The 16,405-nt window shown below is 40.9% G+C and overlaps 1 protein-coding gene across 1 annotated transcript; it reads left to right on the top strand.

The window, feature by feature from the left end:
* Window positions 1–904: 904 nt before the first annotated feature.
* Window positions 905–8,491, top strand: RPS14 (ribosomal protein S14). The gene is made up of 5 exons (XM_032211199.1): window positions 905–1,004; window positions 2,928–3,078; window positions 3,513–3,674; window positions 6,570–6,646; window positions 8,366–8,491. The coding sequence occupies exons 2-5, from the start codon at window positions 2,930–2,932 to the stop codon at window positions 8,431–8,433; spliced, it is 456 nt and encodes a 151-aa protein (XP_032067090.1). The 5' UTR covers window positions 905–1,004; window positions 2,928–2,929; the 3' UTR covers window positions 8,434–8,491.
* Window positions 8,492–16,405: the final 7,914 nt, after the last annotated feature.

The following is a 16,405-nucleotide window of genomic DNA, read 5'->3' as shown; positions in this document are numbered from 1 at the left end:
TAGCCAGGGAAAAAGCACCAAACCCAGGTTGCAAAAACCTATTTCTGTATTTCTTTGCTGACATACAGTATTTATTTATATTTTTGCTACTTGTAATTTTATCAGAATCCTTAAAAAGTGGATTGTAGACCCATAACTACATTTTACAATCTTTATGATTGACATCACAAAAATGTTAACAACATGTGAAAGCGACTGAACATTTTGTAATGTTTTTTTGGAACATTTCAAATTTATACATTTCATGTGCCAGGCCTTTGGACAACTTTCAGGATGTATGGACTTCAACTCCCAGAATTCCTCAGCCATCAAGCATGCTGCCTGGGGAACTCTTTTGTGTTGAAGTGCACACATCTTGAAAGTTGTCAAAGTTGAGAAAACACTGAGCTAGGCAGAGAACCCAAAGGCATTTGCTTCGCCTGGTATCTTCTGAACCCTTAGGGTAAATCGCCAGAAGAGATGCTTCTTTTAAAATGAAGGGCAGCCATTCCAAATAGACCTCTTAACTTTATACCCCACATCAATTGGTGGTGACAGAATTCTCCCACGTTGTCTTATGGCGCTCCTGCTTCACGGATACAAGATAGAGAATCCTGCGTACAGCAAAGGGCCGTTTCTATTGGTTCATTCCACCCGCGCGTGCGGGCGCAACACGATTATTCAAATCAACTCTTTAAGACCGGCTGACGTCACAAGAGACACCCAACGTCTGGCAGAAAAGCTTCCGCCCGGTCAACGGAAGCGAGGATGCAAGCTTTATTTTCCTCTTAAGCAGAGTAAGAAATTTTTAGGACCCCGGTCGCCGTTTCCGCACAACAAACGCTCCCCTAGCCGCGTGCTTATTTACTCCCACGAAGCCGCATCCCTCTTCGTTGGAGTGACCCTTCCCCCCCTCGCCGGTAGTGCCTCTCTGGTAGTATTTCCGGGTGGAAGACCGTGACCTCTGCCCTCGTGACGTTGCTCTCTCCTTTCCGGTGCTGGCTGCCGCCTGCAGAGACGCTCGAGTAAGTGGTTGGTGGGGCCCTTTTTCTATCCACTTCCATCCTCGCGGATCCGGTCCTCTCCGCTCCCCTCCGCTGTGTCAGCCGGCTCCTCATCCCTAACTGCGCTGGGAAGGCAAGGGAGGCCGAGATTGGAGGGCCTTTTGTTTCTGCACAGGGATGCGTTGTTTTAAAGAAGCCCGGGCGTTGGGGTGGTTGGACAGGCCTCTTGAAACCCCGTGTCACCCGGTTCCCGGGATAGTTTATTTATTTATTTTAGGTTTGGGCCTTATTAGCAGGCTTTCCCCCAACTTCGCGAATGGTCTCTCTAAGCTGTGTATCTTTTCCCTCGGAGACAAACCTTTCAGAGGAAACGTACATGGTCTTTACTTTCATCATCCATAAAGAGCTGGGTCTGAAAAGTGTGGCCAAAACCATCTATTTAAACGTGTATGTGGCTGCCTTTTTATGCGCTAGCTGTTCTCCCTTCTTTTGAGGGCAGAGGAGTTTTGAGCAGGGAAGATTGTTGTATTAACTTAAAAAAAAATATTTCTAATCCTGTAACACGTGGGTTTAATCCTGGAACTGTTTCTGCTTTGCAAAAAGTGTGGGATTCAAGTCTGTCTGGTAGGCTATTTCACTTAAGTTCACCCTAGTTTATTTAAAAATATCATGTATCTTATACATTTGTAATGCATTTGCAGCAAAAGAGGCAATATAAGTTTTTGGAAGCAGTGAGATTTAATTAATCTTAACTATAGCAGTATACCCTACTGCTAAAAGTAATGGTCAAGTCACATCTTTTTTTAAAATCTTTGGTATGGAAAGTTCTCATCCAAATTAGTGATTATCAGAAAAATTATCAGAAATTCTATGAACAGGGAACCTAATGTACAACACAGTAAATATTGAAATTGCATACACTTGCATATCCATACATTTTTGCATATAAAATTTCTTGTTCTTTACTTTAATTATTCAGTGGGTAATTAGAGGGAGCAACCATTGGTGTTGTAAGTTCTCCCTAATCACAATACAGCCTTTTTGTTTAAAACTTCAGTATTTTTTTTTCACTGAACACTATTTGACTACTGACCTCATGTGACAATATAGCCTCCAAAATTAATAAAACTTTACTTTTCAGCTGCATAAATTAATACAAAGGTAGCATAATTCATAAGTAAAATGCTAAATATTGAAGTGATGGTATAGAAATGCCCAGATCATTGTTCTAACTTTGTAGGTATATTTTTATGTAACAACAAGAGGGAACTGGGGAACACTAACATTTAAATACTTAAATACTAAAAGCATTAACATTTAAGTACTCTTATGTTGAAGAAGCTATAATTCACTGATGTGATAACCTAAAAGTCTCCATCATCTCTTGCTTCCTTTTTAAAGCCACCAACAAGTTGCTTGAAGTGTGACACAAAGAGCCAACTAAATATATTTCTTCTGAAATGGATGTCTCTTATTGTGAGGATATATAATTTGTGGACTGTTTATGTTTTGAGGATAACATTTTGGGACCTCTTGGATAATTTGCATGGATTCGAGGGGAAAGTGGGCCCCTTAAGTATAAAGCTAAGCATTTAAACTTCATATCAGTGGTAGACCATTTTCCCAAAGGGTTTGATGATGTTGCCCTGCCCATACTGATACCATAATACTCATGCCCCATGCAGTTCTCGGGACAGAAAGCATATTCCCAGTTCAGGAAAGAGTGTCTGCTACTTTACTGGAGATCAGAGTGGGAAATAATCCCCACTGTAGTTATGTTTAAGTATCTGATTAGAAGTTGTGAATCAGCTTTATTATACATGGTGGGGGAGAGAGGGGGTTCTTTTCTTGACTTGGTATTTAGATTTTTATAATTTGTCTACTTCAACAGAAAGTACTATATAATATTCTGTCTATTCAATAATTTGTTGTTGTTTTATGCAGAAATGGCTCCCCGTAAGGGTAAGGAAAAGAAGGAAGAGCAGGTTATAAGTTTGGGACCACAGGTTGCTGAAGGAGAAAATGTGTTTGGAGTTTGCCACATCTTTGCTTCCTTCAACGATACGTTTGTCCATGTAACTGACCTGTCTGGCAAGTGAGTATCTCTACTAGTGAAAGAATAATATTTACAAGATTGTAATAGAAGATGTTGGCAATAGATGTCACGACTGACTTCTGTCAAAAGGCCTATAATATTCACATAGCCTAAACTTGAAACTCTGTCTCCTCGGGCATATACATACTTAGCACTGTAACTTTCATGGAGCAGAATATTATGTTTTATTACCATAGCTGAATCCTAGATTAAGTATCTACTCTTGGAAACTCTTTGTATAGAAACTATTGTTTTTGCTAAGAGATGTAATGGTATTGCAATCAAGCTGAAACTCTAACCCTAATTCTGGGAATTGTTTTATTCACACTACATTTTAAAGATAAATTGGCAAAGAAGTTACGTTTAACTGTATGCTGTCTCTGGTGAAGGAAAGGCTGGGATTAAGTTCATCTCTAATGCACTTATTTTCTCAGGGAAACTATCTGCCGAGTAACTGGTGGCATGAAAGTGAAGGCCGACAGGGATGAGTCTTCTCCTTATGCTGCTATGCTGGCTGCTCAAGACGTAGCACAAAGGTGCAAGGAACTGGGAATCACTGCCCTTCATATCAAACTGCGGGCTACAGGTGGAAATAGGTAAGGGGGGAGCAAGTGCTTCATTTATCTCTCTCTTCCACATACATTTTTACATGTACTACTTTTCAATACTTTAGAATACTTTGATTTAAATAATAGTCATTTAACTCCTCTCTAGTATTATTTTGTATTACTGAGAGGCTTTAAAATGGAAAATATTATTCTGTGGAATTGTATTTGGAGATGTAGCTGCAGCTGTTGTAGAATGTCCTGTTAATCTGAATGTAAATATCTATCCGTAATATAGGGGATATTAGTGGATATTTCATTGGTTTGATGTTACATTATTGGTTATACTCTATCCTTGTTTAAAAAATACCCTGGAGTTTTAACTAGTTTTACTGCAGTGGAATACTTTCTTGTAGTTTCAGTTTACTACTTTGGCTTGAGCTGTGCCATGATTGGCTCCTTTGGGCAGCCAGGCATCATGTGAGCAGCTGGTTCAAAGTGTCTGTGAGGGAAATGAAGCTAGTGGAACGGAAACCTCTCCCAAAAAAGGCTTCCATGGATCAAATCACCCTTTATAACTTGTCCTGATCTTCCACCTTCTCTTCTTAGGGAAAGTTGAGAAGGTGGTAGGAAGATCCTAGAGGAAATGCATTAACTGGATCCTTTTCAGTCAGGTTTCAGCTTTGCCTATGAGACAGGAATGGTGTTGATTGTTCTGATGGATTGCCTTTGTTGGAATATTGGGGAAGGGATTGGTCCTATTAGATCTCTCAGACAGATTTGAAACTATTGACCACAGTACCCTTCTGGAAATGCAGGGATTGGGTGTTGTGGCCTATTGGCCACCGGCCCTTCCAGCAAACGAATCAGAGGATGAGGGGGAGGTGTGGAAGTCAGGGTCAGCATCAAGGCAATCTGGGAGCTCAAAGGGGGAAGAGGCAATGGAGCTGGTAGAGAGAGAGACAGAGGCAGAGCCTGGGCCATCGGTCAGCCCTCAGATGGAGAGTCAACAGCCCCCAGGTCTGGAGGTAGTTGAAGAAGAAGAGGAAAAGCTGGGTCCAGTGCCTGACGCGCAGCTGCAAAGAAGACAGAGATGAGAGCAATGGAAAGCCATGGGCTCATCCTGGGGAAGGAAGAGCCACCGCTGCTAGCGAGGCCCCACCCTAGCTCTGGGGATAAAAGGCAAGATGAGTAGGTGTGGCAGACAACTATTCCTCTTCCGCTGGACAGACTTGTTAGCCAGCGAGAGAAACCTTTTACCGGGGCTGAATCTTTTGATTCATATCGGAGGGTTTGTGATGTTTGGGAAGCTGGGTCAGAACATTGGGACACTAATTCTGCTTTTACTGGAATGAGTAATTAGAGTTGATGCTGGTGGGTGACAAGTGCTCAAGCCCTTGGGAATTTGGCATTTTATCCCATGTTTATGTGGAACCATTAGCAGAGATCATTCACAAATTTAGGGTGATGTATCATCATTGGGTATACATTGCTATCTTGGTCCAGGCTAGAAATACTATTGAAGTCCTGAGCAAGTATCAAGATTTAGTGTACAGATGCCAATAAATATCTGGACACCCCAATAACAATGATCCAAGTGGTTACTGTGAGTGAAACAACAGTTTCCCAAAGGAGGTGTGACTTGTCCACTTGGATTCTCACTCCTACTCAAGCAACAGTTAGAAAATGTGGCCAATGAGATGGCTTTGCTCAGCTTCAGTTCAGCCAGTAACAGCCTTACTTGCATTAGGGTGCCCAGACATTTGTCCTTTGATCAACACAAGGCTGAATTATTGCAGTTTACTCCTTGAAGGGCTGGTTTTAGGAGCTGCAGCTGCTACCAAATTGACTAGACTATTGTAGGACATCAGTGCCTGTGTAGAAGAATACTTCGAGGTTGTTGAACTGGTAGTGAGTAGGCTTCTAGGCCCAATTCAAAGCCGTCTACACTTTATACAGTGTAGTATTAAGAAAAAGGTGGTATCTTACAAAAAATGAATATGTCCAGTCCATTTCAGTCCACTCATCACAAGAAGGTCTGTTAAGTATCCCCATTCTTTGTGATACACACAGAAAGGATGATAGGCCTTTTCTATAGCACCCACTTTATAGCATTTTCTTCTCAAAAAATAAGGCCAGCCTTAATGTCTTCGCTTTTCAGAAGCAAATGAAACAGTTCTGTTCCTCTGAGCACTGCTTTGATAGGAATATAATTGCATTTGGTTTTTTTGGTTTCTTATGTACAGGTAGACCTTGTTTAGCGACTACCTCATTTAGCAGCCATTTGCAGTTACAGTGGTAATGAAAAAGAAACCTTATAACCTGTCCTCCCACTTACAACCTTCACATGCCTGTTAGCAAAGGGAAGCTGAAACAAGATAATAAACGGTTTCACTTGGAAACCACTTTATTTTCAAATTGCTGGTCCCAGTTGTCACTAAATGAGGACTGCTTGTAACTTCTCTTGCCATGTCACCCAGTTGAGATTGGAGTGGGTTAGAAGTTCTAGTAATTAATTAGAACTGGCTTAGCAAAAACAAGTAATAAAGGGGCAAGCATTTTACTAAACTAAATACAGAACAAATCTACAAAAGGCACTTGCACTTAAAGACATTCTAAATAGGTGTTCTGAAGAACTTTTCAGTGATTTCCATTTCTTTCGATTTTATTTTACCTTTACAATTTATAGCAGTTCTTTTGGCAAAAAGGAGCCATGCTATATTAGGCCAACCATCTATCTAGTGTGGCACTCTGCTACTAAGAGTAATTAACTAGAAAGCTTGAAGTCATATTGCACCTTTATTAGTATTCTGACTGCTATAAATCTACAACAAAAAAATAATTGCTACACTGATGCTGCCCCGATACTTCTCCATTCCTCCAAATGAAATAAATCCTAAAGTCAAGTTTCAGTTTTTATTAATGTATGATTTACTTTTTTTGCAGAACAAAAACTCCTGGACCTGGAGCTCAGTCAGCTCTTCGGGCTCTGGCTCGGTCTGGCATGAAGATTGGGCGCATTGGTAAGTTTTCTGATGAAGGGTATTTTCAATAATGTGCCTCCTGCAGTCATTTTCATAGAGAATTGTTCTGACCCCACTCGTCCCACATCAACACACTCCGAGCCAAAGATAAGTTACAGCATTTAATTAACAGACAGACAGGTCCTTAGCAGCAAACCGGCACAGACCAACTTGGGCAGCAATCCAGCAGAGATAAACCGTGGCAGCAATCCAGCCTGCCAAGCTCACAATAATGTTCTCCAACATTAGTTCCTGCGTTGACTTCTACAAAAGGGGCGTGTGCACAAGCATTCCTTTTATAGTCTGGAGAGGAGCCTAATTACCACCAGCTGAGTGCAATTACCTCCTGTAATTGCATAATTGTTCCTTACTCCGATGCCGGGCATCTAGGAACAACTCCCTTGTCTCCGCACTGGTCCAAAGCTCAGACGCCTCCTGGTGGCCAACCAGCCTCTCTGCGCCCTGCTCGGAGTCGGAACCCTGTCCAGGGTCCTCCACATCCTCCAAAGCCAACTCATAGGGCCCCTCACTGTTGGAGTCTGGTGGCAGCTCCAACGGCTCCTGTTGGGCCACAACAGAGAATATAGCTGTTTCTTTATCCCATTACTTTATCTCAACAAACCATTTATCTTGCATTAGATCGTTTGAAAAAGTCCTTGCTAGATAAAATTATTTTATCTATACTGAAACGAGACATTAGAAAAAGATGACCCAGTTCAGGAGTATCAAACTCAAGCCTTAAATCTGGTGCTTAAATCCGGCCCATGGGGCTGGCCTGGAAATATTAAAGGACCAGCTCGCCTTGCCTCTGCCAACTGAAAATGGACTGCATGGGGACCCCGTACAGCCTGTTTTCAGTCAGCAGAGTACTGCAGAATACCATGGAGGGTGAAAATGAGGCATACCCCATTTTGGCCGGCATGGTGCTGCATTCCCCCCTGCTGCCACCACCCCTACCAGCCCATGGAGGAGAACTACAATGCTGATCCAGCCCTTCAAGAAATCTAGTTTGACACCCCCGATCCAGGTAATAAGGGCCTTCAGGTAGAGATAATATGTTGGAATGGGGGAAAGAAAAATACGTTGGAAGATTGGGGTGGGAATTAGACAGAGGATATGCTGTGCTTGAAGCAAGAATTCTGGTGGCAGCAAAGAGGAGAGACTGATAAGACTCTGGAAAGGTCAGGGGATTACTGGAAGTGCTGGTTGGATATATTGTTCTAAAAACAAGGATTTCAGAGGATCACATGCTGGGAAGACTTGAGAAAGTAGTTTGGAACTTAAGCCGTGCAGAACAGGGGAAAAGAATAACTCTAAACTTTGTTTCAGCCCAAACATGGAACAATCAAAATATTCCAAGCTTCACTTCTCTTAATCTGCAACTCGTTCAAAAAAGTTCAACAGAAGTTTTGAAACAAAATGAGTCTCCTTCACATTGGAAATAAATGCTTTCTTTTGTGCATAGACCTAGCTTTTCCTAGTAGCTGTTTTTTGAAGCCTGTGCAGACTTGCCTTTTCTTGGACTTTCACATCCTGAAATTTCAGAAACTTAAATTGGGAAATATAATCTGTCTCACGAAACTTTGTGATCTTAGTGTTGTGTTCTGAATGCTGCTCTCTTCTCTCTTAAAACTATTATTTTCCATGTTCCTCTTCTGATTTTTTGATATACACAAAGAGTGAAAATAATAAACGAAAATAACATTTTTCTCTCCACAGAGGATGTTACCCCCATTCCTTCAGACAGCACTCGCAGAAAGGGCGGTCGCCGTGGTCGTCGTCTGTAAAATAGGAGCTGTTTTGTTTCATCATTAAAGCTTTCCAATAAATCTGTGTTCTCATTTGTTTTCCTCTTCTATAAATTTAGTCACCACTGCAGCTCTGCGAACTGTATCTTTGACTTGCCTTTTAAGTCTGTTCTCAATAATTATTGACATGAAAAACATCCTCCCTGTCTGGAGGGTTATTTTTCCTCCTATTAGCTGCCACGGGCACTTGGGTGTATTTCTTTTCACTTAAAAGTTGTTTTACTATGAAGCTGCTTAGTGCAAAATAAAACCCTAAAGCAATAAAAGTATTGCAAACGAAGACTCTTATCGGTTGAGTAGAATTTGGAGGTAATGCATAATGTTGGTAGTTAAAAGTAGAGACGGAGAACGGCTGCATTCTTAGTATAGATTGAGCTTTGTCTTCTTGGATGACTGCTTCCTCAAATGAGGAGCTCAGCCTCCAATCTGGAAGGCTGCTATACAAAATTGACCTGTGTTGAATTTCTAAAGTTCTCTCGAAGTTGTTTTGAAAAGCAGCAGTTTGCCTCAAATCTTTTGACCCTCATTCCTGACTAAGATTTAGTTTATCATTTTTTAAAAAATCTGCATATACATCATTGGGCAACAATATTCAAAGACCACCCAGAAATATTGCTGACTGTATGCAGTGGAATTGATTGACATGTAAGTATGTATGGTGTTACGGAAATAGTCTTGGTTTAAAATTGGAGGGAAAAACAACCATAGAATTTCTGTACAAGAAACATTTACCCATCCGTCGTATGGTGACCCAATACTATAATTGCAGTACGCTGTATAAATAACCACAGTTAGTTCGCTTGTTAATGCCACACTCCTTAATTCAAGCTATTGTACTGTGTTTCACCATTAAAAAATGTCCATGAGAATCTTAAAAGACTTTTTTCTTCTTTTAACTGACCATCAGGCCTAGTGCTCTTGAATCATTTTTACAGCAGGATTATTTAATAGATAATAGATTTTTGTGTAACACTTCAGATACGTAAATTCCAAGATAAATTCAAGTTTGTAGTGTTGGGATATAAATTATAGCCTAGTTCAACTGGGAGATAACCAGAATGGAAAACGGTGAACTTTTATTTTCAACATCTAGTCCATTGCGGATGGTAGGCAAATCTTTCCCCAACTTTAGCTCTGTTGAAGATAATGGCTCCAGTCAACATCTGGAATCAAGTTTTGAAAATTGCATTATTTTGAAGCTTAATTTTTTTCTGATGGACACTTGAAACTTAAACAAAGGTAGTATAAATTAATTGATGCATTTCATAGGAGATCTTTTAAATCTAAATAACTGCCAAAAATATAAGGCAGAAATGGGGCTTAATCTCACTGAAAATCAGATTAACTGCTCACTGGTAAATCCAATATACACTTCACAATAGAGGTTAAGTATTTTTTTTAATGGGGTGCAACCTTAAGTGCAAATTCATACCTTTCTATCTACTACTTTCCCTGGCGGTGAGGTGTGTGCCATAGAAACCATTTTCCCCAGCTACCATCTTTTTTGGTACCATTTTTGCCTTCTGGAGGAATTATATGTAAACTATTTTGCTTCCGTGAGAAGGCAAGCCTGCCTAGAAAATGGCCAGCACCTCTTTCTTGCTTTAAGCCTTCTCCCCAGCCACCACAGAAACATTAACTAAAAGCTATTCAGGGACGCAACTGATAGTTGTGTGTAGAAATAAAGCATAGAGCAGATAGAGATCTTGTCCTCCAGCAATAGGACTATTGTCCTATTAGTAATAGTTGGAAGGAGCAGTAGGAGGAGGTGTACCAGTGGGGGAAGAGTGAGATAGTGAGCAGTGAATAAAGGCCTGTGAATGCTTGTGTGTTGCCAAGGGAGCTATGTTCTGTTGGCTGTCTTATTTTGGAGCCCACTAACAAGACTGCTTCCCCTTCTGAAAATAGAGAAGCAATCCCATGATTTCTTTGTAGTCTGATTCTGTGAAAGTGGCATCTTGGGGAAAAAAATCCTCTTGTGTGCATATTATTAATGTACTGTAGAAGTGACTCATTTGAAAACTAATCCATGAATTTGCTAGTAAAAACCAAAATGTAAGGACAAGATGACCAGGTAGCTGTTAAGAAATCTGCCGTTTCACAATGTAGAGTTACTAAGCCGACATTCACAACAGAATGCTGTAATTACGTAAAGCTTTTGAGAATATAGCACATTGCAAAGTAAGCTAACAAGGTTTTGTTCTAAATTGTTCTATGGTTCTTCTATAAATGAGTTCTCCTTTTAACATCTTCAAAACCAGTTGATCTGTTTCCTAACTGAAATAAGAAAACACAATGTCTATTGAGATGCTCAGTTTCACCTCAACAGGAGGTTGATATTGGCTATTGCCACTATTGCTAATAAAATTCTATTTTAGTATTAAACTAATCTTTAGTAAACTTTAGTATTAAACTAATCAGTAGAATGTAATGAAAAGAAGCCTGCATTTCCTATCTCAGAAGTAGCAAGACATCCTACATGGTCCATACTCTTCAAGACATTTTTCTTTAATAAGATGTTTAATATTCTAATTTAAAGACATTTTCCCTTAACATAATCACTAGGTGGCAGTACTAACAATGGCTCTCTGAAAAAAGAGATACCAAATACCAACTAGGCCCTAGGTTGGGCCTAGTTGGTATTTGGATGAGAGGCCATCACTGAATTCCAGCCTCTGTACAATAGATTGGGGGGGAAAAGGTGATAAAAGTACTTCTGTTGTTTAAAATTATATGCATATCAATCAAGTCATAGACCAACATAAGAAGAGTGGGATACAAACAATATTGTCTACCCTAGACAAGTTCAAATCACCAAGACCGGACGGATTACACCCCAGGGTTCTGAAGGAACTGGCAGATGAGATCTCAGAACCTCTGAACTATATCTTTTCCAGAGGAATTTTGCAAGATTAGCCAGAATTCGGACATCACAATACCCAAACCTGGCTAATCCTGCAAAACCTCCTAAAACAACAGTTCACGTAAGACCAACTGTCATTTCAGAGATCCTGGAGCACTGGGGAACTGCCAGAGGACTGGAAAAGAGCTGATGTGGTTCCCATCTTCAAAAAAGTGGGGGGGGGGGAATAGATCCAGGAAACTATAGACCTATCAGCCTGACCTCAATACCAGGAAAGATTCTGGAAAAGATAATCAAGCAACGAATTAAGGAACACCTAGAAGTAAACAAAGTAATAGCCAAAAGCCAACATGGGTTTGTCAAAAACAGATCATGCCAGACTAATCTTATTGCATTCTTTGACAAAGTGACAAAATTAGTGGACCAGAGGAATGCTGTCGATATAGTTTACTTGGACTTCAGTAAGGCATTTGATAAGGTAGACCATAACCTACTGTTAGATAAAGTAGAAGAATGGGTTGGACAGCATAATCACCAGATGGATTCGTAACTGGCTGACCAACCGCACTCAACGTGTAGTCCTCAATGGAAGTGCATCTACATGGAGGGAAGTATGCAATGGAGTACCCCAAGGCTCTGTTTTAGGCCCAGTACTCTTCAATATCTTCATCAATGATTTGGATGAGGGAATAAATGGGGAACTCATCAAATATGCAGATGACACCAAGCTGGCAGGAATAGCCAACCCTCCAGAAGACAAGCTTAAGTGTCAGAAGGATCTTGACAAACTTGAACATTGGGCACTATCTAATAAAATGAAATTCAATGTTGAAAAGAGTAAGGTTCTACATTTAGGCAAGAAAAACGAAATGCTCAGGTACAGTATAGGTGGTACCTTGCTCAATAGTAGTAACTGTGAGAGGGACCTTGGAGTCCTAGTGGACAACTATTTAAATATGAGCCAGCAGTGTGCAGCAGCTGCCAAAAATCCAACACAGTTCTAGGCTACATAAAAAGAGGGATAGAATCAAGATCACGTGAAGTGTTAATACCGCTTTATAATGCCTTGGTAAGGCCACACTTGGAATACTGCATTCAGTTTTGATTGCCACGATGTAGAAACGATGTGGAGACTCTAGAAAGAGTGCAGAGAAGAGCAACAAAGATGATTAGGGGACTGCAGACTAAAACATATGAAGAACGGTTGCAGGAACTGGGTATGTCTAGTTTAATAGAAAGAAGGACTAGGGGAGACATGATAGCAGTGTTCCAATATCTCAGGAGTTGCCACAAAGGAGAGGGAGTCAAACTATTTTCCAAGGCACCTGAGGGTAGAACAAGAAGCAATGGATGAAAACTAATCAAGGAGAGAAGCAACTTAGAACTGAGCAGAAATTTCCTGACAGTTAGAACAATTAATCAGTGGAACAGCTTGCCTCCAGAAGTTGTGAATGCCCCAACACTGGAAGTCTTTAAGAAGATGTTGGATAGCCATTTGTCTAGAACGGTATAGGGTTTCCTGCCTAGGCAGGGGGTTGGACTAGAAGACCTCCAAGGCCCCTTCCAACTTTGCTATTGTATTGTATTTTTTTAAAGAAAGTTAAAAAAAATATTAAATCAGTAGGAGCCAAGATGGCCCAAATCAGCAGCTCCTGAAAAATGCTCCCAACCTCTCACCCCTCTGGCTCAATCCTTTGACCTAAAAATGCCACCCAGAGGCAAGAATAACAACCAGCCTCAACAATGATACTGGGACTCAAAACTCTGAACGATCTGAGTATTTCCTTGGAACACCAGCAAATATATCTGATTTGGGGACATGCCTTTTTAAGGTCTGAATGGAAGACACTCACGTTTGTGAAGTTTATCTTCTGAACTGTGAAAAGTTACTTTTTATAACACCTATTTTGCTCGGAAGCAGCCTATCAGTTACCCCCAGGTCTTCTTCAAGGCTGTTGAGCATTGGTAGAAAATCTGGCCACAAAGAACTGAGTAACATGATGATGTTTGTCCATCGTGTTCAAAGAGGATCTTGACATCTATCAGGTTGTGGACTGTCCACAATGTATCTGTAGGTGGCTGGTAAGGCCTATACGGGCACAAAATGTTCTGCCACATGTCGTTCCAGCATTTGAAGCTCTGGCTTTGCAGAGTGCTCGCTTCTCTTGTGCTATGGTTGTTCTTCTGTCCTCAGATGTCTGGCAGCCTTAGTGGATCGGCGTGCACTATGTGATGTATAATGGTTCACTCACAAAACCGTGCTCGACTAAACCGCACCCGACTAAACCGCGTCGCTGACGTCATCAACAGGGCGACAACAGCGCGGAGACAGAAGCATGTTGTAAACCCTAAACCTAAAATTAACACCTAAACCTAACCCCCCTAAACCTAATCCTAAACCTAACCCTAAACCTAACCCTTAACCTAACGCTAAACCTAACCCTAACCCTAAACCTAAACCTAACCCTTAACCTAACCCTAAACCTAACCCTAACCCTTAACCTAACCCTAACCCTAATCCTTAACCTAACCCTAAACCTAACCCTAACCCTAACCCTTACCTTAAGTTGAATCGGCTTGCTTTCAAAGCGCTATTTAAAACGCCCTTCTTTCTCCGCGCTGGCTGTTGTCACCCTGTTGATGACGTCAGCGACGCGGTTTAATCGGGCGCGGTTTAGTCGAGCGCGGTTTTGACGGGTCATGATGTATAATAGCTACAGAATGGGAGCATGTATCCATCTCTTTTGCCATGTCTTTCCCAGTGATCAGCTGATTTTCTGATACTTTTAGTAGAGGAATATTGCTGGTCCGGTTTAATCTATCAACTGAACGTACTGATCCGGTAGCCATTGGAAATATATTCCCTATCAATATTAAAGAAAACATATAAGTTAAAGTATGCCTACTGGCTGGTTGGGAAAAATTGTCAAAAGGCTATATTTATTTAAATCATGATTTGAATATTTAAACTGCTCCTGAGGATTAGAACCCCTCTCAAGTAGATCTTAGATTAAAAAGAGCTTCAAAGGAAAGAAGATGAGTGGAAAGCACAATTGACCAGTAAAGTCTATTCATGATGCCGAATTTTATCTTCTACTGTGATACTACAGATTAGGAAACTGTCCAGATTCTCCAATCATCTCTTTGCATTTTAGTCTACTACAAATTCCAGACTAAATTTAAATTTCTGCCTAACATAAGCCACTGGATAAAATGAGTGCATTAAAACTGATCTAGCTCAAAATTTTATTTTAAAATGAATGAAATAACGGCCATACTGCTATTTGTTTCAGCACTGCTAAGGTGCTGATAAGAACGGTTGGGTACATAATTCCAATGTTTCTTACTCTCAAATTGAGAAATAGTGTGTTATCCCTATCCAGAAACAGTTATTTCTACAATGCAAAATGGAGGATCTATCACCTAACATCCTACTTCCCATCTCTATTCCTCTGCCATTATGTATAGTACAAAACAGGGTTATAGCTGGACTAACCAAAAATGACTCTTTTTAAAATGTCTCTGCTAATTGTTTAATGTATTGATTTAGTGGCTCTCAAATATTCTTTGGAGTGGAAGTTTTCATAAATAATGTTATAGATAATATAAATTCTTGCCTGTTAATGTCTCTTCCAGGGGTGGGTTTCAACCGGTTCGCGGCGGTCCCGGAAGTAAGTAACTTCCGGGAACGGCGAAGGGCCCACCTGCCCGCCCGCGCTCCTTACCCGGTTTTGACGAGTTCTGCGCTTCCACGCATGCGCAGGCCACATACAGCGCCTGCGCGATCCTCCAGGAGCAGCTGGAGCATCGCACATCGAACCGGTTGGAACGGGGTGAGAAACCCACCACTGGTCTCTTCCCTGCCCTTTTTTTCTGCCCTTTAATTGTTTTTACCTGTTCTGACCTAGGCTTCCCAAGACCATGAAGAAGGTTCCTCATCCTGGTAAAACCTCTTTTATTTAGGTTAAAGGGAATTCCTCTCCAGCAAAGTCCTGGCAAACAGTCTTTCATGAGATTTCACAACTACAGGCCTTTATCAGGCTTGGAGAGTTGCCAGACCAATATCTTCCAAACACCATGTTGTAGCAGCAATTATGTGGCAAGAAGTCAGGAACAGATCTTCACTCTAATGAATTGAAATAATTGTCTCCTACAAACTCCCCTCCCCTTTTGCTCCTCTTTATTCCCTAGGGGAAGGGCCATTTACCGTTCATCTGTGCTTTTACTCCCAAGTCAGCCCTTGTTCCTTAGCTGTTCCCTTCTCTTGGCAGTTCTGCACATGCGCACATCGGGAACAGGTTCCAGCTGTTCTTCTGCCCCACTGATATCCGACTCTAAAGGCAGCTGATAACTGTCATATGGCCCTGGTCCCATCTCTGTCTCTACTGCAGAGCACTCATCAGAGCCTCCCCCAGACTTCAGGACTGGCCCATGTTCCTCCCCAATCTCCTCATTGTCTGAATCAGCCACCATCTCCACTGGTGGGCCACAACATTACTAGTTAATAGTAATGTTTTTATATTTCCTGATACTTAATAAATAATAAAATGACATAGGTACCAAGACTGATTTTGAACTGACTGGTATATTCTTGCTCTGATCTGAATATAAGAATTGACTAGGAATTTGTTGGGTACAAACTAAACTGGAAATTTCTCTTAATCATTTCCCAACAAGAACTAGTTGAGGATTTCCAAAGTTCAGAATTCCACATCCTTGTTCTGGGGTTGAAGTTTCTGTGAGAATTTTACCTATGAAACCTTTCTCCTTGAAGGATGGAATGGATCCTGAGCTAGATGCTAGCTTCCTGTCAATCGGCACTTATTAAAACACATGCAAAAGTACTCTCAGGAAGAAACACCATTTTGAGTATGGAGAAAGTCAAAATAGTTGCAATAGGGAGGCAATATCAACTTGAATGAAAGCTGTGCGAATTGACTATAAACTACAATCTATTCAGACGGTTATTTGACCTGAATTTAAAGGAAAGTTCCTAACACCTCAGAAACCTTTGTTCCCAGGCTATTTTATTCTTTAGTAAAATAGCTACAAAATCATTAACTATGATAAGAACTGGTTTGAGAAAGC

The sequence above is a fragment of the Thamnophis elegans genome, chromosome 2, assembly GCF_009769535.1.
Source record: "Thamnophis elegans isolate rThaEle1 chromosome 2, rThaEle1.pri, whole genome shotgun sequence".
NCBI classification, from domain to species: Eukaryota; Metazoa; Chordata; class Lepidosauria; order Squamata; family Colubridae; genus Thamnophis; species Thamnophis elegans.
The sequence above is the reverse complement of the archived record's forward strand: the minus strand, read 5'-3'. Positions and strand labels throughout refer to the sequence as shown.

Coding starts and splice junctions, on each gene's coding strand:
- RPS14 (XM_032211199.1), top strand. CDS start 2,930: ATGGCTCCCCGTAAGGGTAAGGAAAAGAAGGAAGAGCAGGTTATAAGT. Junction 3,675..6,569: donor CGGGCTACAGGTGGAAATAG/GTAAGGGGGGAG, acceptor CTTTTTTTGCAG/AACAAAAACTCCTGGACCTG. Junction 6,647..8,365: donor CATGAAGATTGGGCGCATTG/GTAAGTTTTCTG, acceptor TTCTCTCCACAG/AGGATGTTACCCCCATTCCT.